Consider the following 10,995-nt stretch of genomic DNA (forward strand, 5'->3'; position numbering starts at 1 on the left):
GTTTCCTAGTGCCGGATCAGGGCAGGAAGAGGATTTCAGCTCTCCAGGCAAGCTTCAGTGCTGAGGAGAGTTTCTTCATAACCTCCAGAAAAACAGCAATAGAGCTGACATACCCTGTGGGCCAGACCTAGCCCATGGATGTTTACCTGCACACACACAGGTACCCGTGCGTGCACAGAGATTATATATACATGGATAGTCCCAGACACTTCCTCCTGCCTCTGTGCTGTGCGTTGCAATTCCCTCCATCAAAGTACGAACTTCTCTAGGGCTGAATTGTAAATGCTTATTGTCATATTATTGCTCCTGGCCATTGCTTGTATGCGTTCATATATATGACCTTCACATCATTCATCTGTGTGTGCCTGCGTGCGCTAGGTGGGTCTGTATATCCAGCAGGACTAGAAGCTTTTCCTGTCCATCCACATCTTTTTCTTGTTAATCTCATTTCCCCTGTAGGATGACTGTGTCTTTATGTTGAAGAACCCTATTGAACAGGCAGGGAAATGGAAAGATGAAGAATGTAAAACAAGCAAAAGCTACATATGCCAGAAAAATTCTGGTGAGTTTTCTTTCACCACTCTAGTACAGCTGATTTATTGTGGTTATGTCAAACTGATGTTAAAAGTGACTTTCCCGTATTCAATCCTATTTTAACTGAAATTACTCTGACAGTATCACATGTACTATGGACCATTTTAACAAAATGAATATACATTTTATTTTTTGGAGAAAAACTCTTAACCTTTCCTATTTTAAGGACTAGACCAGTAAATAAAAAAAAAATCTCTGAGTTGTCACGTATTTTACTATTTCTGGAGATCAGGTGGGAGAGAGAGAGAGGAGTACTTTGTCTTTGTATGGGTAAATTCTTTAAAACTGAAATTCTACTGTTACACTTAAAAGCACTGCAACTTCTTTAGTTGGGAAAATTGCCCTGCTTGATTTCCTTTACAGTCTTACTCAGGCAAATTCATCGTCAGCAGTTATATCGCTCTGCTTGCTCCTGATGTCAGAAATACAAGTGCTAATATATAACGGAAAGAATGTGGGGGTTGTACCCTGAAATGCCCTACAGTATGCTTTGGGAAGGTCTAGAGCTTGCAGGGCACATTCCTGGAGGTGATACAGTTATTTATACTGAAAGGTCATTCTAACAAGTATTAGAAAATTTTGTCACAGAACATGAAAATGAGGCTTTCATCACAGCAGTGATGTGTTGGGACACATCTTAATTTGTTATTCCAACCTCTCTTAAATGCTTGACTACTCTAGTACACTAGATCTTCTCTCAGTGTTATACGTCTAGCCAATGTAAAGCATTTGACGTTTTGTTTGCTTGTTACAGACCCCAAACTGCAAAACTTCCAACCCTTAGTTCCGATGTTTGGCTTTAACAATTACGGTGATGAACGCTATGCAGTCATCAACTACAATATGAGCTGGGAAGAAGCACAGCAGAACTGCAGAGACCAATCTGCAGAACTTGCCAGCGTTTTGGATCCTTATGTTGAATCTTACCTGTGGTTACAAATATTAAAGCATGGGGAGCCTGTATGGATCGGTCTTAACAGCAACACGGTGAGTCCATCAAATGCTTGTGCCAACCATACTGCTACCCTGGATCAGCATAGATCAGCCATCCTTGCTCTGAGGTTGACAGGATCCACTGCTGTGGGCGTTGTTTGCTGCCATGTGCTATCGGTCAGATCCGTGAATGTGTGGCAGGCATCAAAGTCATGCTGAGGTACCTAACTTCCCACCACTTCAGGGGTTTTACATATCTAAATGTTTGGCCATAATGTAAGTTATAACTGCTGCAGCCTGCTTTTCAAGGGCCACCAAGGATGTAGCTGGAGTAGACTAAAAGTGGCTGTGAAGTTTCCACTTCCTACACCATGGTCTACCACATGCTGATATGGGGGAGCATTGCTGTTTCTGAAGACACACTGTGGAGCACAGCGTGGAAACTTGGGTTAAAAACAGTTCTTCCTTCATGAGGTTATTTTAAGCCTTGTTTTAGTTTACAGACTAGCACTACAAGAGCTTGTGCTGGGCAATAGGGGAAACAGCAATGTGCAGCATAGAGGCAGGAGCAGGCTCTGGCAATGGGGACACCTTAGGCTGATTTTTGGAGCTGAAGTCAGTGCCTTGTGAAAAACTGCCATCAGACTCAGTCAGCGAAGAGTAGAAAGGTCTGACAGGGGAAGCATCTGTTAGAGACATGTGAAAAGAACATGAAAAAAGATGATGCAGCTGGATATTTGTGGAAGCAGAGTTGTGAGGAAATCAAGAGAGCAGAGGTAGAGCTGGAGCTTGGTGGGACATGGGACTGGGAGAGGTCGCAGGTGTTGAGGTGACAGGAACTATAGCCACACTTCAGCGAGAGCAGACACTGGGAAACCAAGATTAGACAGGAATCTGGGATGAAACATGGCCAAGGACTTCAATGGAAAATGAACAGGAAAGGAACTGGCACAAAGAACTGGATGGGAGCCTGCCTCCAAAGATCACAGGAAGAAGGGGCTAGGCTGCACAGGACGGCGTGACAGGAGCCATGGCTGTGACTAATGTTGGTCATCCTCTGCAAATAGTGGTGAAATCCACTGAAAAAATACATGCTCAGCTTGTTTCTAGCAGCTGGTCCTTACAAGAGCTAGAAGCCTACCACGAGCCCTGTTAGCATGGGTGGCAGAGGTCTATGGTGTGAGCCCCATGAAAAACATTATCAGTATTGTATTCCTCTCTCCAGTGGAGCTTCTGCTTTTTCTGTTTGTTTTCTAAATATATAGAGAAGCCTGTGTCAGAGGAATGCTAACAATAGTTTCTCTGCAATCTTTGTTTGATCTGCGTGTATATGTGGACTGCTTTGATACAATCTTCAACTGTATATTCACATTTCTTAACACAAGGCCCTTTGCCCTTCTGCTGCATGAGGCGGATGGTGTGAATTGAATAATGTAGGTAGTGTATTGAACGATCACCTTCAGGACCACTGCCCTTACTGCTACGGAGAGTGGAAGACTGGGCCAGACTGTTATGTATTCATGATAGAGGATGAACTAATTTTGTGTGAGAAACTGTGATTCTGATGTTTTGTAACTTTTAAATACCTGCAAGGGCGATCTTAATGCTCTTTCAATTTTATTGTATGTGACACAATCTTTATTGTCATTTGCTTTTAGACTCGTGGCCATTACATGTGGTCAGATAGAAGGAGGAGCAGGTATCATAACTGGGCCAGTGGAGAACCAAATAAGAACACAGCCTGTGTCTATCTAGATTTGGATGGTTTTTGGAAGACAGCATCTTGCAATGAAACATTTTCATCTCTCTGTAAACAATCCGATGGTAAGTTGTGAATGGAAGAAATGCAATTAGGGAGATTGGAATTTAAATTCATTGCTTTATTTGAATTTAGCTTTTCCACATATGCAAAGATTGTGATAGAACATGTATGCCTTGTGATAAGCTATTGCTTTTGTTAAGGAAGAACTCCCAGATCCAGTCTGTCTTGAGTGATTTCCAGACATTTCATTTCACAGGCCAGTCAACATATGCACATTATAAAGACAAATGCAACATTTCATGCCACAAGCAATAGATCTTTTCTGCATCTTTGTTAGTAAGGAGCTGCAGAACCAATCAACTTTAGCCTAACTATGAATATGTTAATGATATATTTTTACATTTAAAAGTATCTTTTCTAATATTGGGAGATAAGAAACTTCTGTCATTGTAACAGCCAAATCGATTAATTTATATTTGTTAAAGTATAAAATCCTGGGAAGCTTCTACTGAGATTCTTCAAAGCTCAAATATTACATCTCATTTTCAAATGTATTTTAAATTATATATGAAATTTATGGTCTCTGCACCATATTTCACAGCAAATTTTGTATTCATTTAAGCTCTGCTTTGGCTGTAATCAGGCAATGCAATAGGCTACTTTAACATAGTTTAGGATGTGTGTAGAAGGACAGGCACAGACAGCCTCTCTGACCAGCCTTGCTACAAACTGGCTGGACACAGGCTACTGGTTTGTGGTGGTGGTGTTGAGATCCTTTATGTATACTCATTCATACCTCATTCTGTTTCACAAGTTTTAAGTAAAAATTGCCTCGCTGAAGACAATTGCAGTATGACTGGTGTAAGCCTGCTTTAGCAGAATGGAGAAACAGCTCCAGCAGTATAGTTTATTACTAGTCTACCATGATTCGTTCAATCTTTTCTCATTAACTAAGCCTATGGGATGATATTCCTTTTTCTGGAATCACTGTCAAATTGGTAGGGCTGATGTGTGGTGCAGGAGTACATGTTTCCCTTGGCTTTTAAGACCCCACTGAAGCCTGTGTGTCTCCTTAATAGAGTTAATCCCTAGTGAACCACCACAGCTTCCTGGAAAGTGTCCTGAACCGAAGCGCGGTAGATCTTGGATTCCCTTCCGTGGTCATTGCTACTACGTTCATACCACTTCTGAGGAAAGCTGGCCTGATGCTTCCATGACGTGTATTCAAATGGGTAAATGCTTTTCTTTATTAGTATAGTTTATAGGTTGTTTGTGTGTTTGGTTTTTTAGTCCAGAACAAAGAGATAATACATAGATGTGTATGTATATCAATTATAAGCTACAGCTAATTTAAATTTATTTTCAAGCTTTTCTTCTATATGAAAAAGCTGATCATGAAACATGTCATGATTGCTTACTGAGATGATTAATTTCTAATGGACAATCTTGCTGAAATTATATGTAATATTTAATTGATATTTTTAGGTGCTTCTCTGGTTTCCATAGAAGATTCAGCTGAAATGGACTTTCTCTTACTTTATTTGTCTCCACTTGCAAGTGACTTCAGAAAGTTTTGGATAGGATTGTTCAAAAATATTGATGGTAAGTATTTCACAATGCATACTGCAATGAAAATAAATACTAAATAAACAGAATACTAAATAAGACTAACATACTAAATACTAAAAAATCAAAGAGAAATCAGCTGTTAAATGTTTTGTAGCTTTTTTGCTAAAATACTTAAAACATAAACCACCAAGAGGTCTACACTTTTTGTATCTTTACTGTAATTACAGTATATTTCAGTCTGTAAAAGGTTCTAGCTTAGCACTACAGTAGTTAAGATGTTTCCTGCCACTTTTTTTTAACTCAAATTGCTTGACATTTAACCAGTGTTAGTCTTTTAAGAAAAATACTATCTTGTAATTGAAAGTTGAAGCTTATTTCTAAACAACACAGGGAATAGCAGCTCATACAAGCTGCCTAGCAACATTTCTTGATCTAAATTTCAGGGTTTTTTCATAAATTTTTTGGTGGAACTTTTCATTTTCATCCAAAAATATTTCAGATTTTTTTTTTAACTGCAAATTTGATCTGGTTTTCTATATCATTGTAATTCTGAAGCCTGTTTTTCGTGGCAGAGTTTGAAGGTACAGCTTCAGCGAGAGTGTAGACTGCGCTGCAATGAGTGGCCTTGGCCATGGCTGCCCAAGTTCCTGTCTCTCACCACCAGCAAAGGCAGGCACCTTGTTGCACCATGGGCCAGATTCATCTGTTCTGGCTGAAAACTAGCAGTACAAAAGCAGCGATGTGTTCCTAACCTGGCACACTACACTGCCACATTGCTACATGCAGTGCAAGCAGAGGCAAGAGGAAAACGCAGCTGCAGACTGGGGATGGAGGAGGTGGCACTGAGGCATTTGTGAGTTATATCAGGATGTGCTGCCACGAAAGGATAAGATAACTGATTAATCCAGCTCTAATAAAGCAGCTATTCACTGATGTTGGATACACACATAAAGAAAATCTCCTGAGCGATCTGGATCCTTGAATTGCAGAGTGTGGTTCACACAGGTGCTCTGCTTTTCTTAAGGCTCCCAGGCACAGGTGAGTCCTGGGCACAGGCTTCAGCTGAAAGTCCTTGGGCAGCCTGGGCACATCTTCCTTACATCACTGACAGCCACGGCCCTGAAGGCTAATGGAGTTAACTTTGTCTGTGAGCATTTACATTTGGTACATTCCCATCTGAATATCTCTGGCTGTTACAAGAGTGAGAAATGAGCCCTCTGCTAATTTAATCAACTAATCATTTCCATATCTGATGTCATTGTGCCTGGTAGACTACAAATGATCCCCCACTTCATTCTCTCACTAGGTAATATTTTTAATTTTAGGGGAATGGATATGGACAGATAGAAGTGAGGTAGAATTTGTCAACTGGGAGAAAGGAGAGCCTACAGTAATATTTGATGAACACTGTGTTGACATGGATGTCTCAAGTGGAACCTGGAGGAACTATTACTGCTCCGTTGACCAGAATTTTATTTGCAAAATCCCAAAAAGTAAGTTCTGAATTTCTGTGCACTGGGTTATTTTAGAACTAGTGGTTAATATACATCAAGATCAGCTGCTTATGCACTGGGTTTGCTTTATGCATTGTTGCTGCTGCATGTGCATCTGCATCAAAGCCAAGAGTAACATTATTTATCATAGTCCTTAAGAGAAGTTGGAGAAGAATCTGAGTCACCGTTTTCTCCTTGCAGTTTAAAAGCATTGATTTCTTGGCATTTGCTGTACCCTGGGATAGGAGAGAACATATCACCTGGTAAAAGTGCAGAGAAAATTCATAGTCATTATGGTTAGAGTGCAAGGGGCAGTAGATGATGAATAGACTAGTGCTGAGAAGAAAGGCAGCCACTCTCCTGATAGCTAGGCTGAGGGCAGCAGTGCAAAGTCACTGAGCTCCTGCAGAAGGAAGGTAGGTGCTGCCACTGGGGTCAGTGCCAGTGAAATGTGCTAGGATCTGCTGGACGGCCAAGCAGAAAGCATCAAGTGAGGGTGGGCAGTGGGGCCCAATAATTTCTCTGCTGACACAGGCATGGGGAGACATGCCAATACAATCAAACAGCACAGTATATTTCATTTTTAATGGTTACTTGTGGTCCTGTGGTTTTTTGGATGTCAACCCATGCAAAATCAGAATGTCACAGGCTGGGGTGAGTCCCTCTTGCATGCACAGAAGTGTTCCATAAAGCATGAAGGATGTAAATCTGCACACGTGCAGCTAGCATGAGTCACCGTACACATACAGATTCAACTGTGTTTGCACACGTCAGCTGGGAGACAGTTTGAAACAGGTGAGATTTGCCATTGGCAAAGAGATCCCCTGCACAAATACAACAGATGCATTGTGGAACCCATTGAGTCTCCTGCTTGTAGATCTCCACAGGTTGGCAATGGACTCATCTGTAAGCTTTGTAGGGCCCAGCCAGCCAGTCCTGCAAGCGATTATCTGAATCATACTCTGTAATCAATGGGGGGAGGAAAAGGAAGTTGCCTAAAAATACAGTCTAAATGCTTTTAAGTACAAATGTACTTTTCACTTTGGCAAGTGTAAAAAATTGACTTCTTCCATGTGAAGTGTCAAGCCTTACAGTTTGGAAGCATAAAAACTTTGAATATCTGTCTCTCCTACCAAAAAAAAAAAGCGTTCAAAGCAATTAATAGTGAGACAATAGAGGGGTTTTTTGTTTGGGTTTGGTTTGGTTTTTTTCCCCCCAAATATTTTTAACAAGAATATTTCATGGATTCAACCTGAATTGTCAGGGAAAATGTTTTGATATATTTTTCATCTCCATGTACTGTGTTCAGGTCTGGGGCCCCCAGTAAAAGAAAGACATGGGCCTGTTGGAGCGAGTCCAGAGAAGGGCCACGAAGATGATCAGAGGACTGGAGCACCTCTCCTATGACGACAGGCTGAGAGGGTTGGGGCTGTTCAGCCTGGAGAAGAGAAGGTTCTGGGGAGACCTTAGAGCAGCCTTCCAGTACCTAAAGCGGCCTACAGGAAAAATAAGGAGGGACACTTTATCAGGGAGTGTAGCAATAGGACGAGGGGTAACAGTTTTAAACTGTAAGAGGGTAGATTTAGGTTAGATATTAGGAAGAAATTCTTTACTGTGAGGGTGGTGAGGCACTGGAACAGGTTGCCCAGAGAAGTTGTGGATGCCCCATCCCTGGAAGTGTTCAAGGCCAGGTTGGATGGGGCTTTGGGCAGCCTGGTCTAGTGGAGGGTGTCCCTGCCTGCAGCAGGGGGGTTGGAACTAGATGATCTTTGAGGTCCCTTCCAACCCAAACCATTCTATGATTATTTAAAATTTCATAGGAACACAAAGTAAAAATTATGTATGCAGTATTTATTTAATCTTTGAATGGCTGCTTGCAAATTGTGTATAATATATGTATTTTTTCTAATTTTAAAGTTATTGAAGCTGAGCCAACCCATGACTCACATGTCAGTAAAGGTAGGTTGGTTTCTTACGAGCACATTAAACAGAAATTTCAATAAATTTATAGGCATTTATTATTTACAAGTAAAATTGCCTCCAGAAAATTGTCATTTAAATATGTATTTAATGGTCACTGATGATTTTTTTTTTTTTTTAAGAAATCTGTTTAAAAGGAGAGCTCTTCTCTCAAACTGGATATCTTATTAGTTATTTTTTTTTACTGTATGAATGGTATACTGTGGTATAATATAATGGTCCTTTTGAAAGAAATACAGAAGAGATTGAGCCCAACTTTGCATTGTTCATCCAGAACACGCATCAATTTTAACTGCTGTTATGGTTGTTCAGTGCTTTTACAGTTCACCCACTTGGTTTACTTAGGGAGATGTTTGTTGTATGCAATAGCAGTCTCTTGCACTAATTGTTCTGTTTTGTTTTTCACAGCATCAAGAAATGAAGCTGCTGCTTCATCCACAAATAGTTTAGGTGGGATGATTGTTATACTGATCTTCCTTTTGCTAACAGGAATTGGCCTTACATTCTATTTCTTCTATAAGAAAAGACGTGATCGGCAAACAATTACAGCCAGTTTTGACAGTGCCATTTACCGTGGCAATGCTGACCCAGGAACTCATGAATCAAATTGTCTTGTAACCAATATCGAACAAAATGAGCAGGCAACGGTTTAATAATCAGGGCAATCTTGGGCCTGATTTTGAAAGGAATTAAAGTGCTGGAATACAAGAATTCTTAAGGCAAAGCGATTTTCTCCTATGGAAATTTTAGTTCATTTTGCATGGGATGCTCCTTGCTCTCTGTACTAGCAGAAACAAGCAAATCTTGCAAGGCGGATCCAGAGATCTGCTCACAAACAGTAGTACCTGGGAGGGCTGTTGAACATACACATAGACCTGGAGCTACACCATGTAAGTGAACACTCAGGCAGTTCCAGTCTCTTCATGGGCCCAGCATCACCTTCAGGCACAAGAAGAACCGTGATCACCGCAGGCAACTGTGAGAATCAGCGACTTAGCACGGTCCAAAAAGTACATTCAGATCTGTAGGTATCCTGAAAACGTCACCCCAATCTCCAGCACAGACTGACAGAGTTGCACAGGTTGGACAGGGCCTCCAAGCAGTACCAGCTCCCTGCCTCAGCCAGGCAGCCTGCTCCAGTGCCGCGAGTCCACCTCTTCCTTTTGCTACTGAGGTACCCACGGAAACGCTTCACATTGCCTGTAATATCTGAATTAACGCATTTTCCTCTTCTGTATATGACTGATAGAAAGGAAAGTGTAAATTGTTTTTCTTCTGCTATAACTCTGAACTTAATAAGAGGTTTGAATGTATTGTGAATAGAAATATTTTATCATTTAAATAATAGAATAAGGATCTCAAATGATTCTGCAAAAGGGAGGGAATAGGCAAGATGAATTATACTTAATTCATACCTGAAAAAAATGACATAAAATTTATTCTTGAAATCTCTAATACCAGTGATGATTTCATACTTTTTTTAGGCCATTTTTTGAAAGCCCAATGAAACTTACCATTAGAAAGTCTTTTCTAATTTCTAACCATATTGCCCCTGACCAAATCTGTTTTAATCCTTTGAGTATCATTCCAGACTTCCCTTGTGACTGAGGTGATAGCATTGCATGTCATACTGGTATATTCTCTGTTCTAGTGGTATATTCTCTGGGTTCAGAAACCCTAAAAATATACAATAGGTTCACATATAGGTTTTTTGTTTTACTTTTCCAGTGTATTTTATGCCAAATGTAAACAACCAAATGACCCTAAGCTCTTAGCCTAGAGAATGTCCTTATTTAATTTGATATTTTTTGATATTTTAATCTTTTTTGCAGATTTTAATTGTGTTTAAATTAAAATATTTTGCGTGTGTATGAAATACATGTAAATAAGTTTTTATTCTACTTTGGTTCATTAAATGGGCATTAAAAAGCTAGTCCCAAGTAAAAGTTTGTGTGTCTTCTTAAATAGAACAATTTATCAGAAAAGTAAGAATAACAGGAGGGATGGCATTCTTAAATTTCTATGCACAAATAAGCATCTACTTTTCCTAATCTAGCATGTTCTCAAATGCCAGTAGCGATTTGTCTTTACCATCCTGTGAAAGTGTGTCTCATTGCTTCTTTATCCCTGACATTTGAACGTACCCTAATAAATGTCTAATGAAAGTGCTGTAATTTAAGACTACTTATGTGCTCTACGGCTCTAGCAGTTTCTGAGACAAGTTCTTATCTATTTGATAGCTCTTGTCATGTCTCCTCTCCCTATTGTCGGACAATAACACTAGTTCTTCCCTTTGTACTTCACTGTCTATGTCTTCTAGATCTCTAATCCTTTTTGCTGTTCCCTTCTAGACCCTGCTCTATGGTATGTAGGGCCTTCCAGCAGTGGATAAGCTATTTCAAGTGAGATCCTGACGACACTGAGCAGATCAAAAAGATTAATCCGTCATTGTAACACTTGCCACAAAGGACCCTTCTGTCTGAGTTCATCTGAACTGGTTCTATAGGATCTATAGGTTTGTATGGCAAAATGGTTACCGGAAAACAATAAGCCAAAGGCAGGAAAGGTGCCTGATGAGAAGTCAGTTTACGAAAGTTTGCAAGAACTGGTAAGTTTTAGACTAGTAATCCTGCTGCATCTGTGGAACTGAACCAAGAGTTTGCT

At 40.2% G+C, this 10,995-nt stretch overlaps 1 protein-coding gene across 3 annotated transcripts in view; it reads left to right on the forward strand.

Moving 5' to 3' along the window:
- The window catches only part of LOC104640706 (macrophage mannose receptor 1), a 31,534-nt gene extending 21,257 nt beyond the window's left edge, over positions 1–10,277 (forward strand). The window contains exons 23-30 of one of the 3 annotated variants that reach the window (XR_012834166.1): positions 460–562; positions 1,349–1,581; positions 3,186–3,351; positions 4,369–4,521; positions 4,775–4,891; positions 6,165–6,351; positions 8,269–8,310; positions 8,740–10,277. Coding sequence is in view for 2 of the 3 variants with exons in the window: in XM_010309149.2 (XP_010307451.2) it covers positions 460–562; positions 1,349–1,581; positions 3,186–3,351; positions 4,369–4,521; positions 4,775–4,891; positions 6,184–6,351; positions 8,269–8,310; positions 8,740–8,984 (1,227 nt within the window). In the remaining variant the exon portion in view is untranslated. Of the gene's footprint in view, positions 1–459; positions 563–1,348; positions 1,582–3,185; positions 3,352–4,368; positions 4,522–4,774; positions 4,892–5,430; positions 5,535–6,164; positions 6,352–8,268; positions 8,311–8,739 lie in introns of those variants that run through there. The other 2 variants (XM_010309149.2, XM_075746297.1) reach the window with 2 other exon arrangements.
- Positions 10,278–10,995: the final 718 nt, after the last annotated feature.

This window comes from Balearica regulorum, chromosome 2 (genome assembly GCF_011004875.1).
Source record: "Balearica regulorum gibbericeps isolate bBalReg1 chromosome 2, bBalReg1.pri, whole genome shotgun sequence".
NCBI lineage: Eukaryota > Metazoa > Chordata > Aves > Gruiformes > Gruidae > Balearica > Balearica regulorum.